The sequence below is a fragment of the Xenopus laevis genome, chromosome 2S (genome assembly GCF_017654675.1).
Source record: "Xenopus laevis strain J_2021 chromosome 2S, Xenopus_laevis_v10.1, whole genome shotgun sequence".
Classification (NCBI taxonomy): domain Eukaryota; kingdom Metazoa; phylum Chordata; class Amphibia; order Anura; family Pipidae; genus Xenopus; species Xenopus laevis.
This window is the reverse complement of record NC_054374.1, coordinates 56,193,541-56,211,541: the sequence shown is the minus strand read 5'-3', so window position 1 is coordinate 56,211,541 and position 18,001 is coordinate 56,193,541. Positions and strand designations below refer to the sequence as shown.

The 18,001-nt window shown below is 40.4% G+C and overlaps 1 protein-coding gene across 2 annotated transcripts in view; it reads left to right on the top strand.

Moving 5' to 3' along the window:
• dennd2d.S (DENN/MADD domain containing 2D S homeolog) overlaps window positions 1-18,001 on the top strand; it is a 109,554-nt gene that overhangs the window by 2,646 nt on the left and 88,907 nt on the right. For both annotated transcript variants that reach the window (XM_041583165.1, NM_001093130.1), the window contains 1 exon segment: window positions 463-635. In XM_041583165.1, coding sequence (XP_041439099.1) covers window positions 463-635 — 173 coding nt within the window.

The window sequence follows — 18,001 nt, the reverse complement described above, 5'->3', positions numbered from 1 at the left end:
TTGCAAGGGCAGAATGAATATGCCACATAGACGCCATATGTATTTTTTGTACCAAGTTACTCAAATTACCTGTGTGATTTCAAAATTTAGATATTTTTTTTTACCCAATAAATTTAAGGAGATAAGTTAATGTAAACAAGTTGCTGAATCTGGGGTAAATCAGCATAGATTTTATACAGAGATACAAGCAATCTTAGTATTCAGAAAGTTCCTATATATGGAAGTGCAATCTCAAAAAGAGTCAAAATAAGCTAAACCATTTTATTTTTTAAAATGATTAACTTTTCTCTTTTTTTGATGGCAGAACAATCCTATTGGGTGTGTTTATAAGTTATATATATGTTTGTAATCAGTTCTGATAAATATGGTATGGAAACACCCAAGCATTCCAGATAATAGATCCCATACCTGAAAATTAAATAACTTTTTATTATTTTAAAATAATGTCTCTTTTATATTCAGTTTCAGGAAATACTAATGGAAACCCAGCTTCTGAAGATAGCAGTATTCCTGATGACTGCAAAACATTAGTAATGAGTGGTGGGCAGAGCTTCTTCGAGTATTTGGTGGTAGTATCACTCAAGAAAAATTGTGATGGTTGTTATGCCCCTCAAATAACCTACCAGTTTCCAAAGGTAAACCTATATAACTCTTAAGTTTTTTTGGTTAATTTATAGATTTGGTTCTTGGCCTGATTTCTCCCATCAGGAATGGTTGGTGATAGGCACAACCTACATACATTTACAAGTATAGTGACAATGTCATACTAACACACTTTTATACTCCTAGTAATGCAAACATTGAGTGCTTTCTCCTATATTTTCTGTGTCTATTACTGTGACAAAGCACCCAACAATTTAAACCTGCCACTCACCAGGAGTTGAATACAAGTCTCCATTCATGCATTGCATGTGCATGCAGTGTCGGCAGAAAATTGGTGCGCATTTGATAGTGCTGTCAACAAACATTCACATCAGTCCCAGTGGCGTTTATAAGCTAAAGTTTCTTTCACATTTGCATTCATTATAGTCTGTTCTATTGTTAATTTATCTTAATTTGTTTTTGGTGAGTGCAGGAAAGCACAGTACCCTGGGAAAATGTAATAATCCTTGAAGATGGTGCCCTTGCTGGAATTTACCTAGTGTACTAGCCAAGTGTACATCCATATACACAGTTTTTTTTATTTATTTTTTTTTTTTAATTCCCACCTGACAAAAATGCTTTATTACCATTGTGAATACTGTATTCACTAACCACACTGTGCAATACCTTTTATATGTTATTTCAGTGATTTTTGTTTTTTTTTTTTTTATAATTTTTTGGTAGTAGAACTATATACCATGAATTATGTTTTCACTAACACAATTTGGGGGTATCTATTCCAGATACAGTTGTGTTCAGAATAATAGCAGTCCAGCATCACTAACCTGATCACTGTTTTTTTTTGTAGACAGTTTGTCAGATGACCCCTCTTTCCCCCCCCCCCCAAACACTGAATGCAAGCCACAGTAGACAGTGAAGCATGGTTGCAGTGACCAGCCCAATCTCCATACCTTAATCCAATAGAAAATGGGTGGGGTGAGGGGTGAAATCAAAAATGATATTTCTGAGGCAAAACCAAGAAATGCAGAAGAATTGTTGGGTTGGGTGCTCCATGCAACACAGATGTGTAGCAGTTCTCAGAAACAGGGGTTAAACACCTACATATTCAGTGATTCAAAGGAAAGCTAAATCTTGAAATACTTTTCAGTTCATACAGTGAATGTTTGTGTTTGTAAAGAAAAATGCAGACACTGCGATTTTTTTGGAACAGTCCAATATTCTCTCTTCACTTTCTGTAAAGGAATAAAACAAATTTGATAAATTTTCCTCATGTTTTGATTTGGAATACATTTGCTTTTTCTTTTTTTTCTTTTTTTTCTTTTTTTTTAAAACACTATTGTTCTGAACACAAAAAAAAAAAAAATATAGATATATAGACCAAAGAAATCCGCACTCATAGGTCCAGCACCTAGGCATTTCCATTGTTTTCTGAGTGTGCGCGCACACACACACACACACACACACACACACACACACACACACACACACACACACACACACACACACACACACACACACACACACACACACACACACACACGGGATATGCGCACTCCATCTAAAATAGTTACTCCTCAGCATAGGGATATTATCTATTGCAATATACTTTTTTTTTAAACCAAAATTTTTTATTGATTTTCATACACAAGACAAAGGGGAGGGGGGGGGGTAAGCTCACTGACCATGCACAGTACCAGTCATCAGTTACATAGTATGCATACAGATTTCCCCATGACCATCAGAAGTTTAGACACCTGCATCAGTTATGCCCTCAGCATCAGTCCATGGCCACCAAATTCTATCAAACTTGTCTGGGCAGCCCCTTGATAAGTAGGTAAGTTTGATGAGGGGAAAGACATTATTCACTTGCTTACGCCACATTGTCAGTGTGGGAGGCCTAGGCCCCATCCACCTCAGTATAATACACTTTTTCGCATAATATAACAGTCCTCTAGTGAGAAGGTGTAAGAATTTCCCATGAATAACTCCCTCCAAAATTCCCAACAGACAGGATTGGGGATTAAGCAAAGGGGGGAGAGCCAGGTGTGTCGAGAGGTATGTCGTGACCGCTCTCCAAAATGATTGTATATGGGGGCATTGCCACGTCATGTGAAGAAAGTTTGCCTGTTCTGCCTGGCACCTATGGCAGTTGCCATTTGTCCTATTGCCAAATCTGTGTAACTTAGCAGGTGTTAGGTAGACCTGGTGGAGGAACTTATATTGTATCAGTCTATCACGAGAGGACACTAAGAAGTGATACAGGTTGTCAGTCACCTCTTCCCACTGGTCCTCCTCCAGGTCTCCTAGGGTGTCATGCCACTTAAGGTAGGTGCGGTGGAACGGGGCCACAGGGCCACGAACCAAGAGCCAGTAAATTCGGGACACTAATTTAGCCGGCATTTCCGTCAGGACTAGATTCAACAAAGGGTACTCCTCAGTTACCAGTAGTTGGGAGCGAAATTGTGACAGAAAGGCCTCTCTCAGTTGGAAGTATGCATGGAGCCTCAAATTAGGAACCGTCATTTTGTCTCTAAGCACAGTGTAAGACATAAACATGTTATCATCCAAGACATCTGACAGAGTTCTAATGCCCCCTATTGGCCAGTCTTGGTAATTGGGGAGATCAGTAAAGTGGATTAGAGTAGAGTTTCTCCAGAGTGGCAAATTTGGGGAGATCAACGGTGGGTCAACCCCTGTCATATGAAGAGCAGAAAGCCAAGCCCTATGGGTTGTTGTCACTACTGCCAGTTCCTTGGGGAGATCGGTTTGCGCTCTATAGGGAGCATTCCGCAGTGCTTCTATCGACCCCAGCCACGAAGCCTGTAGCTGCATATTAGGGTTCTCTGCATTAGGCACCAACCACCAATGAACATAGGCAGCTTGGGCTGCCAAGTAGTAAGCCTTCAGGTTGGGCAGCGCCAGTCCTCCGCTATCTAAAGGGGCATACAGAGTTTCCTTGGCAATCCTGGGGGCTACTTGTTCCAAATAAATGATGTTAGCACCTTATCCATGTTGCGAAAAACTCTATTCGGTATGTGGATTGGGCAGTTGCGAAATAGATATAAGAATTTCGGAAGAAAAACCATTTTAAACAGGGCCACTCTTCCCCATAGCGTAAGCGGCAGGTGTTGCCAAGCAGCCAGCACCCTAGTACAATGCTGAATCGCTGGGTCTATATTCAGAGTTGTGAACTCAGCTAGATTATGTATTCTAAGGCCCAAATATTTAAAAGTATCAACCACTTTCAAGTCCTGTCTGGGGGATATCGTTTGAGCAGGGGGCCGGTCCAGAGGGAACAATACAGATTTCGGCCAATTAACATTTAAACCCGAATATCTACCATGGTCTTGTATAATTCGCATGGCTATATCCAGGGACGGACCTGTGTCTTGGAAGTACAATAAGACATCATCGGCGTATAGAGAAATTTTCTCCTCTACTGCACCCACTCGTAGACCCTTACAGGTAGGAGATGCCCTTATTCTAGCGGCTAGAGGTTCAATCGCCAAGGCGAATAGGAGGGGGGACATGGGGCAGCCCTGTCTCGTTCCCCGCTGGAGTTGGAAAGCAGGGGACAGTATGCCATTTACTTTGACTCTGGCTATAGGGTTGTGGTAGATCATTTGGAGCAATTTAATAAAAGTAGGTCCTACCCCATATTTTGCCAGCAGCTCCCATAGGTATGACCACTCTACCGAGTCAAAGGCTTTTTCCCAGTCAATTGATAGAATAGCCCTCTGCCCCATATTTTCATGCGGGATTTGCAAATTGGCATATAACCGCCTAATGTTAACGTCAGTTGCTTTTTGTGGCATAAACCCGGATTGATCCGGCTCTATGAGTGTGGTGATGACCTTGGCTAATCTGGTAGCCAGGACCTTGGCCAAGATTTTGGTGTCGGCATTAAGGAGCGAAATTGGCCTATACGCTCCACATTGGTCAGGGTGTCCTGCTTCTTTAGGTATGACCACTATGGTCGCCTCCTGCATTGATTGGGGAAGGTGGGCCCTGTGTTGGGCATCCATTAAGGTGGCATGTAGGTGAGGGATTAAGGCCTTGTCTTTGGCTAGGTACCAGTCAGCCGGGAATCCATCTGGCCCTGGGGTTTTATTCGGGGAGAGGTCATGCAAGGCTAAAGCTAGGTCGTATTGCGTTATCGGTGAATCCAGGTATTCCCTCTGTTGGGCGTCAAGGGAGTTAAGAGGTATATCCGAAAGGTATGCATGAATATGGTCCTTGGGGACTGTCAGTCTGGTCGCATAGAGCCTAGTATAGTAGGTAGCAAATTCTAGGGCTATGCCGTCGGGGCCAGTGACTTCCGTATTATCCTGTCTCATCAGTCTGGGTACTGCTATAGTTTCTGTGGGGAATTTGGAGAGTCGTGAAAGTACTTTACTATTCTTTTCTCCCTGATCAAAAATTCTTTGTTGAGTATAGAGTAATTCTTTCTTAGTAAGCTCTGTCTGCTTTAACAAGAGGGTCTGCTGCGCCCTCAGCATCTCCTGATAGGTAGCGTCTGTGGGGCCTGCTGCATGGGTTCTCTGAGTGGCACACTTTCAAGATGGGAAACCTCTTCTAGCAGGGATCTACGATACCGTTTGATGATATGGATTAAGCTACCCCGAAGGACCGCCTTAGATGCATCCCAAAGGATGTTAGGTGAGGCTGTGCCCCGGTTTTCCTCCCAGTACTGTGTAATTGCTGTATCGCTCTCATCAGCTATAGCAGGGAGGCGAAGCCACATTGGACTGAGTCGCCATTGTTTGGCTTGCCGGCGGCCAGGGAGGACTAGTGTCAGGAGTAGAGGGGAATGATCAGAAAGGGCCTGGGGCAAGAATTGAGCTTCGGCAACAAATTGAAGAAAATCTTGGGTTCCTAGGGCTAAGTCAATTCTGGAGAGAGACTTGTGGGTCGTTGAGTGACAGGAAAATTCATTTCCGTGGGGATGTTTAAGTCGCCAGAGGTCCAATAGGGCCATAGCATCAGCCCAACGGGCCAAAGTAGAGGATGTGCCATGACCTGGGGAAATCCTATCCCGAAGGGGGTTCATTACTAAGTTTAGATCCCCTAATATACACATGGGGGCAAGTGGAACTTCAATTACTTTCCCCATAACCAATTCCAGGAGTCCCAGCGTGAGAGGGGGAGGAACATAGAGAGCACAGAAGGTGAGCAGCGTGGTATAAATTCGGCAGTGGAGTATTACAAACCTGCCTTGGGGGTCTATTCTCGTTTCCAAGCATTGGTATGGAACGCCTTTCCGCACCAGTATGGACACCCCACGAGCATATGTTGAGTATGGGGCATGGTAACAGTGCGCCACCCAGTATTTTTTAAGCGCTAATAGTTTCTGTCCCATCAAGTGGGTTTCCTGAAGACATAGTAGAGTGGGTGGGTGCTTTTTAAGGTATGCAAATATTGCCGCTCTCTTATATTTGGAGTTCATCCCCCTCACATTCCAGGACATAACAGATATGCGATTACACTCCATCCTGGTATATACAATATAAAACAGGCGGGCAGGGGGGGGAGGTAGGGTAGACACAAATCAGAAAAAAACAATACAAATTATAAACATAACATTCCCAACCCTGCCCGGTCCCAAACGTGGGTGGGCCTATACCCATAACAAAATTATGGCAATCAAGTTGCTCCTACGGGGGGAGGTTCCAAGCTCTTGGAGGGGTGGATACTCAGATCTCCATCAGGTAGCTCCCATCCCTTTGTGAAGTCGTATCGGCAAATTAAAGAGCCATTGCAAAGACATACATTATCAAAAGTAGGGTCGCCTAAGTAGTCTCAAGCAAGGAGGGGTCATATTTGTGAAAACCTTCCTCATCAATCAGGGCCATAGTACTCAGTTACCCCATGTACCATCTGAAAATATGGGGCATACCCATTACATGTGAGACAAAGAGTGTCAAATAATAGACTAGAGTCCCCAAAGTGGTGCTTACCCCCTTGCCTCAGCACTCAAAACGACACAGATATGTAAGTCAAGGAATCCGCCTTGCGCTCCAGAGATGTGGTGAAAGGAGCTGTCAAGATAAGTGTTACCCATTCTGAGGAGGAGGCGAGCCGTGTCTTCTCCCTTTCGACTCTTTCTCGTCCAGCCAGCTGTTAGCTTCTGCAGGTGTAGTGAAGAAGTGCGTGGACGTTCCATCCTGGACCCTGAGGCGCGCTGGGTACATCATGGCGTAGATCTGCTGGGTTCTCAGCCTCTTCTTTACCGCAATGAATGTCGCTCTCTGCCTCTGTAACGCTGCAGAAAAATCAGGGTAAAAGGAGACAGTAGCATTCTGGATCACTATAGGCCCTTTGCGCCTGGCTGCACTTAGCGCTGCATCTCTATCCCTGAAGTTCAGGAGTTTTGCCAGAAGTGGTCTCGGGGGGGCCCCGGGTGGAAGAGGGCGGCCAGGGACTCGGTGCGCTCGTTCCACGACCAATTGTGAGGAAAAAGTGTTGGCCCCAAACTGTTGCAGCAGCAGTTGCTCCACATACTGTTCTGGAGTAGCGCCCTCCTCCTTCTCTGGGAGGCCTATAATGCGTGTGTTATTTCGCCTCTGGCGATTTTCCAAATCCTCCACATGGGCTTGCGTTTGTTTAAGCTGCTGTATCATGGTTTGGATATCATTTTGCATCGGTCTGGTGTCGTCCTCCACCGTCCCAACTCGTGTCTCAACCTCCTTCACTCTATCTCTTACGTTCTGGAGGTCATGGCGCAGCAGCGAAATGTCCACTTTAATCCCATCAATGCGCTCCGACAGTGTAGCTGTACTCGTTTGGAGCGCTGCTGTGTTAGTATTAATCGCTGTAAGCAGCTGCAGCATAGTGGGTTCCTCTGTAGACCCGTCCGGTTCTGCGGCTTCCGGTGTACTGGTGGAGGCAGTCGAGGTCGAGGCCCTCTTTGCGGCCTGTTGGGTGCCGCCGCCATTTTGGGAGGGTGTCAGGTAGTGATCGAGCTTAGAATTGTGCTCGCGCCTGGTTTTCGGCTCACCTTTCTTCATTGTTAAGACTCCCCAAAGCGTCCTCGATGCAAAAAGGGGACTTGTTAGTTCCAAGAAATCTTGTTTATGCCGGGTACTGTGACGGATATTGTTAAGGGAAGCGGGAGCTCAGAGAAACCTGTCCTATCACGCCGCCATCTTGGACACGCCCCCCATCTATTGCAATATACTTAAAAGTTGTCAATCTATGCCCTGATTTAAATGCCCTACTTGTACGTAGTTTTGCACATCCACAAACAGGGAGTTGCCTGGAAATACGGCATTACATCACTTGCACTACTACTTTTTGTAGTATATTTAATTACATGCCCCTGTGGGCTGTCATATGTTGGCAAAACAGATCTTACGTTGCGCCAGCATATGGATGCCCATAGAGTGGCGATCAATATTGCATATCGTGACCAAAAGACTTTGAAACCTGCTACAAAACATTTTCTTGAATTAGGACATTGCCAACTTTTAAGTATATTGCAATAGCTCATATCCCTATGCCGAGGAGAGGAGGTGATAGATCTAGGTCAGGGGTCAGCAACCTTTACTATCAAAAGAGCCATTTTGCCCCCTCTTCCACTAAAAATAATAGTCTGGAGCCGAAAAACATAAGACGGCTTATTAACTTTAAAAAGTTTTAACCTTTTTTAATTTTAACTGTTAAAACAACAGAATACAACAAACAGAAGTGCAGTGTTCATGTGTAGGCCTACTTTGAAATAAATAAACTTTGAAGAGCCCTATTAAACGCTAGTGTTCTCATCTGTTTAATGTGACTTCTATTTCTGAAGCTCCATGCTGATCTTGAGTGTATGACCGCGGTAAGGACCATGATGAATCATTTTGCTGCAGCTCGGTCTTGCCTGTCAATCCTGGGACATCTATACAGCCCTCGCACCTGCTGGTGGCTTCCTGAGTGTGTGACCGAGGTAAGCTAACCATTAGCTTACCGCGGTTGCACACTCAAGAAGCCACCAGCAGGTGCGAGGGCTGTATAGACGACATGACAGGCAAAGCCTCAAGACTGAGCCACAGCAAGCAGGCTGAAGAGCCGCATGAGGCTCTGGAGCCGCAGGTTGCCTACCCCTGATCTAGGTTATTACTACAGCATGAATCCTTTTGGATCAAAAAATTGGGGACTTAATGAATACTGTTCCTTGAATTGTTTTTTGGGTGTTTGATAGAATCTATCAAACACTGGGGGTCATTTATCAAATGGGCAGTAACCCATGGCAACCAATCAAATTGCTGTACTTGTTGTTCTACTTGTAGCTGACTTTAAAAAGCTAATCACTGAACATTTAGTATATCATGAATGAAAAGTGTTTCACTATTTCATGCCGGCTGCACCTTCCTCTTTTTCCAGAGTATATTGGTTGCTATGGCAGCTGGGACACGAGGGAAGTGATGTTAGCATTTTGTGGGAGAGGTGGGGCATGTTACCTTTTAAATTGTGTAATTTAACCATTTTGTAACAGTGAACATTTAAAAAAAAGTTTTCAGACCAAAACCGAAACGTCAATGTGATTGTTTACACTGAAATAAAGTTTATGACAGAGTGCGCATATCCCTCGTTTTTTGATGTGTGTGTGTGTGTGTATATATATATATATATATATATAAATATATATATATATATAATATATAATATATAATATATAATATATAATATATAAAATAAAATAAATCTATATCCATCCAAAAGGCCTGGGGCAGTATCAAAAATCAAAGTAATAGTCCATCGAATAGAAACCGCACTCACAGGTCTTAAATATTTTTTTAAAAAATGTATTTATTATAACATTGGTGGCTGATGTTTCGTCCTAGTCCTATACACACACGGTTAGGTCCATACATATTTGGACAGACAACTTTTTTCTAGTTTTGGTTCTGTACATTACCGCAATGAATTTTAAATGAAACTGTTCCGATGCAATTGAACTTCAGACATTCAGCTTTAATTCAGTGGCTTGAACAAAAAGATTGCATAAAAATGTGAGGAACTAAAGCCCTTTTTAACACCATCACTACATTTCACGGGCTCATAAGTAATTGGACAAATTAAAAAACTGAAAATAAAAAGTTCATTTCTAATATTTTTTTTAATACTTGGTTGAAAACCCTTTGCTGGCAATAACAGTCTGAAGTCTTGAAATCATGAAATAGCCTTTGAGTCAATTGTCCAATTACTTTTGATCCCCTGAAATGAAGTGATTGTGTTAATAAAGGCTTGTTCAACCCACTGAATTAAAGCTGAAAGTCTGCAGTATCTGTTGTTAAAATTAATTGTGCTAATGTACAGAACCAAAATTAGAAAAAATATAAAATTTAATTCAATATGACCTTTGTACAAAGGTCATATTGAATTAAATTTAGTGATGAGCCATCAACTCAAGCACATGTAGTTAAGCAATTAACTGAATGTAAAGTATTAATAAATTATGGGAACTTAGTTGGCCTGAACTGTAGTTAAGAGATTGTCCATGAAATGACTGGCAACCTTGTAAATTATGTGACATCTGCTCAGAGAGTGACAAACTAGCAACAATTCTATAAGCAAAAGAAAAAAAGAACCCCAATTGCCTCCCACTCGTACCGCAGTTCCTCAGATATTACACTACTTATAAAGTATTTTGTGATTGCATGAGGGCAATCACTGAACGTTAAAAAAATATACTAATGTGCTTGGTTTGCACAAATTACAATTATATTAAAGTGCCAGTGCTATAAGAATTAATTCAGTTAAATGTACTTAGACTTAAAGGTTGATAGATACTCAATACAATTAATGCTTTACACAAATAAATAATTAACCTTTTACGCCAGTGTATTATCCAATACCTTATATTATCACCCACAATTAATCCAACCAGGAATTAATGAGAATAAAAAAACTAAAGTGCTTTAAGTGCTAAAAGGTTTATTGTAAGGTCGCAATTACTAAAATTTCATAATTGCTTACAATTAATTAGTTGTAAAGTGCTAAAAAGTGCCAAGTAATTAATGATCAATAATAAATAGTGTAGTTGATATAAAGAGGACCGCAGTTAATGGGATAATGGGTATTCTGCCTCCTTATCTTTGTGGTGTCCCAGGGATAGAAAACAATTTAGGTAGCAGCTTTTGGGACAGCTCCACCCTCTCCAATTTTCTATTTCCTACTTGAAACCTTTTTAACCTGAGCAATTTGTGTTTTTAAATTATTTATCCCATTAACTGCGGTCCTCTTTATATCAACTACACTATTTATTATTGATCATTAATTACTTGGCACTTTTTAGCACTTTACAACTAATTAATTGTAAGCAATTATGAAATTTTAGTAATTGCGACCTTACAATAAACCTTTTAGCACTTAAAGCACTTTAGTTTTTTTTTATTCTCATTAATTCCTGGTTGGATTAATTGTGGGTGATAATATAAGGTATTGGATAATACACTGGCGTAAAAGGTTAATTATTTATTTGTGTAAAGCATTAATTGTATTGAGTATCTATCAACCTTTAAGTCTAAGTACATTTAACTGAATTAATTCTTATAGCACTGGCACTTTAATATAATTGTAATTTGTGCAAACCAAGCACATTAGTATATTTTTTTAACGTTCAGTGATTGCCCTCACGCAATCACAAAATACTTTATAAGTAGTGTAATATCTGAGGAACTGCGGTACGAGTGGGAGGCAATTGGGGTTCTTTTTTTTTTTTCTTTTTTTTTTTTTTTTTTCTTTTGCTTATAGAATTAATTTAAATCTCTGACTTAGGTCAGACCTCTGCCTCCGCCGTGGGTTAAATTCACTTTTGAAAGGATCACCTTGTTTTTGAAACTAGCAACAATGTTTAGATAATTTAAGTTTAGGTGCTATATTATTGTTATATACAAGTTAGCTATTTTGTTTTAAACTTACTGTATAACATGAGATGAATTGTAGAATTTTTTTATCGCTTGTTTTTTAAAATATTAACAGTTGTGGGATTATATGTATTTACAGAGACATGTTAAATGGGAGGTCACTCCATTAAGATGATGGCTATACGTCATGGGTGGTGCTGCTGTTTTCCCACCTTTACACAGATTTAAGGCATTGTCTACTGTTTATTTGGCACTGTAGAGAAAGGCCGTGGGTCGGTCGAAACGTCAGTCTTTTGCACTGAAATAAACTAAAGTTTGAATTTTAAGTCCTGTGAGTGCGGGTCCTTTGATTTGATATATATATATATATATATATAATTTCCAGTCTTCTTCTCCTGCATACAAAAAAACACACAGAGGGAGCACTCAGTTATTGTAAAAAAGTGTATTCAGTGAAAAGTTAAAATGACTGGCTACGTTTCAGGCAGTCAACGTGCCCTTTGTCAAGCCAAGATAGAAAAGGTATACAATCACTTACATGGTCATATGCTTTTAACATGGTACACAGGAAGTGTCTTCACATTGTATATCCAACAGTGATGAAAGCATGGATCCACCCTTATTCTCATTTTTTTTATATAGAGATAGATATAGATATGGAGATATAGATAGATATATAGCGTTCTTATTTGTACAAATGAATAATGTTGCACAGTCTCAAGTAGTTAATTACATTAAAACCTCAAAGTCCCTCCATCAAATAGGCCCTACATAGAGTGACTGTTACTTGTTCAATGTTATAGAAATAGGTATAAATCATAATCCTTATTTAAACCTCACGGTGATAGGGCCTTTAGCTTGTGTATCCACCATACTTCTCGTTGTTTTAAACGTAGCTCCCTATCGCCTCCTCCTTTCATTGAGGGTATTGTCTCTAACACCATAAATTTCAGTTGGTCTGCATTATGTCCTTTTTTGATAGTGTCTAGAAAGTGGTAGATTCATATTACCTAGGTTAATGGAGGACCTATGTTGCGAGATTCGTGACTTGATCATCTGTGTGGTCTCCCCTTTATAGAATTGACCACACGAACAAACCAGGATGTATATGGCATATTTTGAAATAGACGTAAAATAATTACGTAGATGTACAGTATAGCCCGTGGTGGGGTGTACAAAATCTTTACCCTTAAGAACAAAGGGACATTGGTTGCAATCATAACATGGAAACATTCCCACTGTTCTGGTGCCCAAAAATGTCTGGGACTGTTTAACTTTTTTCTTTATTTGAGCTGAAGTTATAGCACTCCCAATAGTTTTACCTCATCAGTGGGACATCAATGGTGGAGATGTAAACTCCTCAATGTGTGGATAAGCTCTTTGGAGTATATGCCAGTGCTGGCGCAGAATGTTACTGACTTCCTGGCTCTGTTTATTGAAGTTTGTAACAAAGGGAATCCTTCTGTTGTTATCTCTCTTGACCTTTGTGGTCCCTATTCTATCTTTAGCCTCCTGTAAGGCCATCTCCGGATAACACTTCTCTCTGAATTTTTGACACATTAGTTCCTGTTGATTCTTCTGGATCACTTATTATTCTATTAATTCTAGTGAGTTGACTGACTGACAGATATAGAGTTTTTTACATGTTTCGGTGATCGCTCCTAAAGTGTAACAATTGGTTACGATCCATTGGTTTCACAAAAAGAGTAGTATCAATTCCTCCACCTTGCTTCTTATACACCATTACATCCAAAAATTGGATCTGATTGACATCATACACAAGTGAAAGGAGATAAGAGGGATGAACTTCATTCAGTCTGTCGTGGAACCAAGATAGGGATCCAACGTCACACCGCCACACAACGAAGATATCGTCGATGTACCTAAGCCAAGTCACACAGTGACTGGCATAATCAACATCGCGATAAACAAATAATTCTTCAAATTTGAAAACCCAGCATCCATACACACCCCTCCCTAATTTTAATTAACCTATACTAACTATAGAGCTTAGTATCACAATAGCCTTTGATATTATGTCTGTCCAAAAAATCATTTTTAAAGGCATTAACTGAATCAGCCATCGCGACATCACCTGGCAGTGCATTCCACAACCTCACTGTCCTGACTGTGAAGAACCCCTACGTTGCTTCAAATGAAAGTTCTTTTCTTCTAGTCTAAAGGGATGGACTCTGGTACGGTGATCCACTCTATGGGTAAAAAGGTCCCCTGCTATTTGTCTATAATGTCCTCTAATGTACTTGTAAAGTGTAATCATGTCCCCTCGCAAGCGCCTTTTTTCCAGAGAAAATAATCCCAACCTTGACAGTCTACCCTCATAATTTGTCTTCCATCTCTCTAACCAATTTAGTTGCACGTCTCTGCACTCTCTCCAGCTCATTTACATCCCTCTTAAGGACTGGAGTCCAAAACTGCACTGCATACTCCAGATGAGGCCTTACCAGGGACCTATTAAGAGGCATAAGTGTGTTTTCATCCCTTGATTTAATGCCCTTTTTTATGCAAGACCGAACTTTATTTGCTTTAGTAGCCACAGAATGACACCACCCAGAATTAGACAGCTTGTTATCAACAAAAACCCCTAGATCCTTCTCATTTAAGGAAATTCCAACACACTGCTATTTAGTGTATAACTTGCATTTATATTATTTTTGCCAAAGTGCATAACCTTGCATTTATCAACATTGAACCTCATTTTCCAGTTTGCTACCCAGTTTTCCAACTTAGACAAATCACTCTGCAGTGGCAGCATCCTGCATGGAACATATACAGTAGTTCTGCACAATTTAGTATCATCTGCACAAATAGAAACAGTACTTTCAATGCCCACCTCCAGGTCATTAATAAACAAGTTGAAAAGCAAAGGACCTAGTACAGAGCCCTGTGGTACTCCACTAACAACACTGGTCCAATTAGAAAATGTCAAATACAAGAGTCCTCTGCACTCAACCCATTATCAATATATTTAAGACAACGACATTTTGTGCATACTGCTACTAAAAAATGCCTTACCCTTTAAACAAAACAGGGATTGTTTGTCCATATATTGCAATATATTTAAGCTGGCCAACTACGTCAAAGTCATCCCATATCTGGCCAGTCCTATGCTCAATTTCATCTGATTCATTAAGAATTCTATTGCTTCATTATACATTTTACAAAGGGACTTGGTTTTACCTGCAACTTAACTTGCTGCTTTCAAAGTAAACCTCCATACTTGGCTGCCCTTTTATTAGACACCAGTGGGATCACCTGACTATAGCTGGGAAGGGTGGGAGCTACAACATGGAGCTGGTCACTGCTCCTGTATAAACTATAACAAACAAGGGAAAGTTGTGCTCACCACTATTTTTTAAAACCATTAGGCGGGGGTGCAATGAGGCTGTGACCACAAAATACATATAGTCAAATACAAGAGTCCTCTGCACTCAACCCATTATCAATATATTTAAGACAACGACATTTTATGCATACTGCTACTAAAAAATGCCTTACCCTTTAAACAAAACAGGGATTGTTTGTCCATATATTGCAATATATTTAAGCTGGCCAACTACGTCAAAGTCATCCCATATCTGGCCAGTCCTATGCTCAATTTCATCTGATTCATTAAGAATTCTATTGCTTCATTATACATTTTACAAAGGGACTTGGTTTTACCTGCAACTTAACTTGCTGCTTTCAAAGTAAACCTCCATACTTGGCTGCCCTTTTATTAGACACCAGTGGGATCACCTGACTATAGCTGGGAAGGGTGGGAGCTACAACATGGAGCTGGTCACTGCTCCTGTATAAACTATAACAAACAAGGGAAAGTTGTGCTCACCACTATTTTTTAAAACCATTAGGCGGGGGTGCAATGAGGCTGTGACCACAAAATACATATAGTCAAATACAAGAGTCCTCTGCACTCAACCCATTATCAATATATTTAAGACAACGACATTTTGTGCATACTGCTACTAAAAAATGCCTTACCCTTTAAACAAAACAGGGATTGTTTGTCCATATATTGCAATATATTTAAGCTGGCCAACTACGTCAAAGTCATCCCATATCTGGCCAGTCCTATGCTCAATTTCATCTGATTCATTAAGAATTCTATTGCTTCATTATACATTTTACAAAGGGACTTGGTTTTACCTGCAACTTAACTTGCTGCTTTCAAAGTAAACCTCCATACTTGGCTGCCCTTTTATTAGACACCAGTGGGATCACCTGACTATAGCTGGGAAGGGTGGGAGCTACAACATGGAGCTGGTCACTGCTCCTGTATAAACTATAACAAACAAGGGAAAGTTGTGCTCACCACTATTTTTTAAAACCATTAGGCGGGGGTGCAATGAGGCTGTGACCACAAAATACATATAGTCAAATACAAGAGTCCTCTGCACTCAACCCATTATCAATATATTTAAGACAACGACATTTTGTGCATACTGCTACTAAAAAATGCCTTACCCTTTAAACAAAACAGGGATTGTTTGTCCATATATTGCAATATATTTAAGCTGGCCAACTACGTCAAAGTCATCCCATATCTGGCCAGTCCTATGCTCAATTTCATCTGATTCATTAAGAATTCTATTGCTTCATTATACATTTTACAAAGGGACTTGGTTTTACCTGCAACTTAACTTGCTGCTTTCAAAGTAAACCTCCATACTTGGCTGCCCTTTTATTAGACACCAGTGGGATCACCTGACTATAGCTGGGAAGGGTGGGAGCTACAACATGGAGCTGGTCACTGCTCCTGTATAAACTATAACAAACAAGGGAAAGTTGTGCTCACCACTATTTTTTAAAACCATTAGGCGGGGGTGCAATGAGGCTGTGACCACAAAATACAGCCAAGTATGGAGGTTTACTTTGAAAGCAGCAAGTTAAGTTGCAGGTAAAACCAAGTCCCTTTGTAAAATGTATAATGAAGCAATAGAATTCTTAATGAATCAGATGAAATTGAGCATAGGACTGGCCAGATATGGGATGACTTTGACGTAGTTGGCCAGCTTAAATATATTGCAATATATGGACAAACAATCCCTGTTTTGTTTAAAGGGTAAGGCATTTTTTAGTAGCAGTATGCACAAAATGTCGTTGTCTTAAATATATTGATAATGGGTTGAGTGCAGAGGACTCTTGTATTTGACTATATGTATTTTGTGGTCACAGCCTCATTGCACCCCCGCCTAATGGTTTTAAAAAATAGTGGTGAGCACAACTTTCCCTTGTTTGTTATAGTTTATACAGGAGCAGTGACCAGCTCCATGTTGTAGCTCCCACCCTTCCCAGCTATAGTCAGGTGATCCCACTGGTGTCTAATAAAAGGGCAGCCAAGTATGGAGGTTTACTTTGAAAGCAGCAAGTTAAGTTGCAGGTAAAACCAAGTCCCTTTGTAAAATGTATAATGAAGCAATAGAATTCTTAATGAATCAGATGAAATTGAGCATAGGACTGGCCAGATATGGGATGACTTTGACGTAGTTGGCCAGCTTAAATATATTGCAATATATGGACAAACAATCCCTGTTTTGTTTAAAGGGTAAGGCATTTTTTAGTAGCAGTATGCACAAAATGTCGTTGTCTTAAATATATTGATAATGGGTTGAGTGCAGAGGACTCTTGTATTTGACTATATGTATTTTGTGGTCACAGCCTCATTGCACCCCCGCCTAATGGTTTTAAAAAATAGTGGTGAGCACAACTTTCCCTTGTTTGTTATAGTTTATACAGGAGCAGTGACCAGCTCCATGTTGTAGCTCCCACCCTTCCCAGCTATAGTCAGGTGATCCCACTGGTGTCTAATAAAAGGGCAGCCAAGTATGGAGGTTTACTTTGAAAGCAGCAAGTTAAGTTGCAGGTAAAACCAAGTCCCTTTGTAAAATGTATAATGAAGCAATAGAATTCTTAATGAATCAGATGAAATTGAGCATAGGACTGGCCAGATATGGGATGACTTTGACGTAGTTGGCCAGCTTAAATATATTGCAATATATGGACAAACAATCCCTGTTTTGTTTAAAGGGTAAGGCATTTTTAGTAGCAGTATGCACAAAATGTCGTTGTCTTAAATATATTGATAATGGGTTGAGTGCAGAGGACTCTTGTATTTGACTATATGTATTTTGTGGTCACAGCCTCATTGCACCCCCGCCTAATGGTTTTAAAAAATAGTGGTGAGCACAACTTTCCCTTGTTTGTTATAGTTTATACAGGAGCAGTGACCAGCTCCATGTTGTAGCTCCCACCCTTCCCAGCTATAGTCAGGTGATCCCACTGGTGTCTAATAAAAGGGCAGCCAAGTATGGAGGTTTACTTTGAAAGCAGCAAGTTAAGTTGCAGGTAAACCAAGTCCCTTTGTAAAATGTATAATGAAGCAATAGAATTCTTAATGAATCAGATGAAATTGAGCATAGGACTGGCCAGATATGGGATGACTTTGACGTAGTTGGCCAGCTTAAATATATTGCAATATATGGACAAACAATCCCTGTTTTGTTTAAAGGGTAAGGCATTTTTTAGTAGCA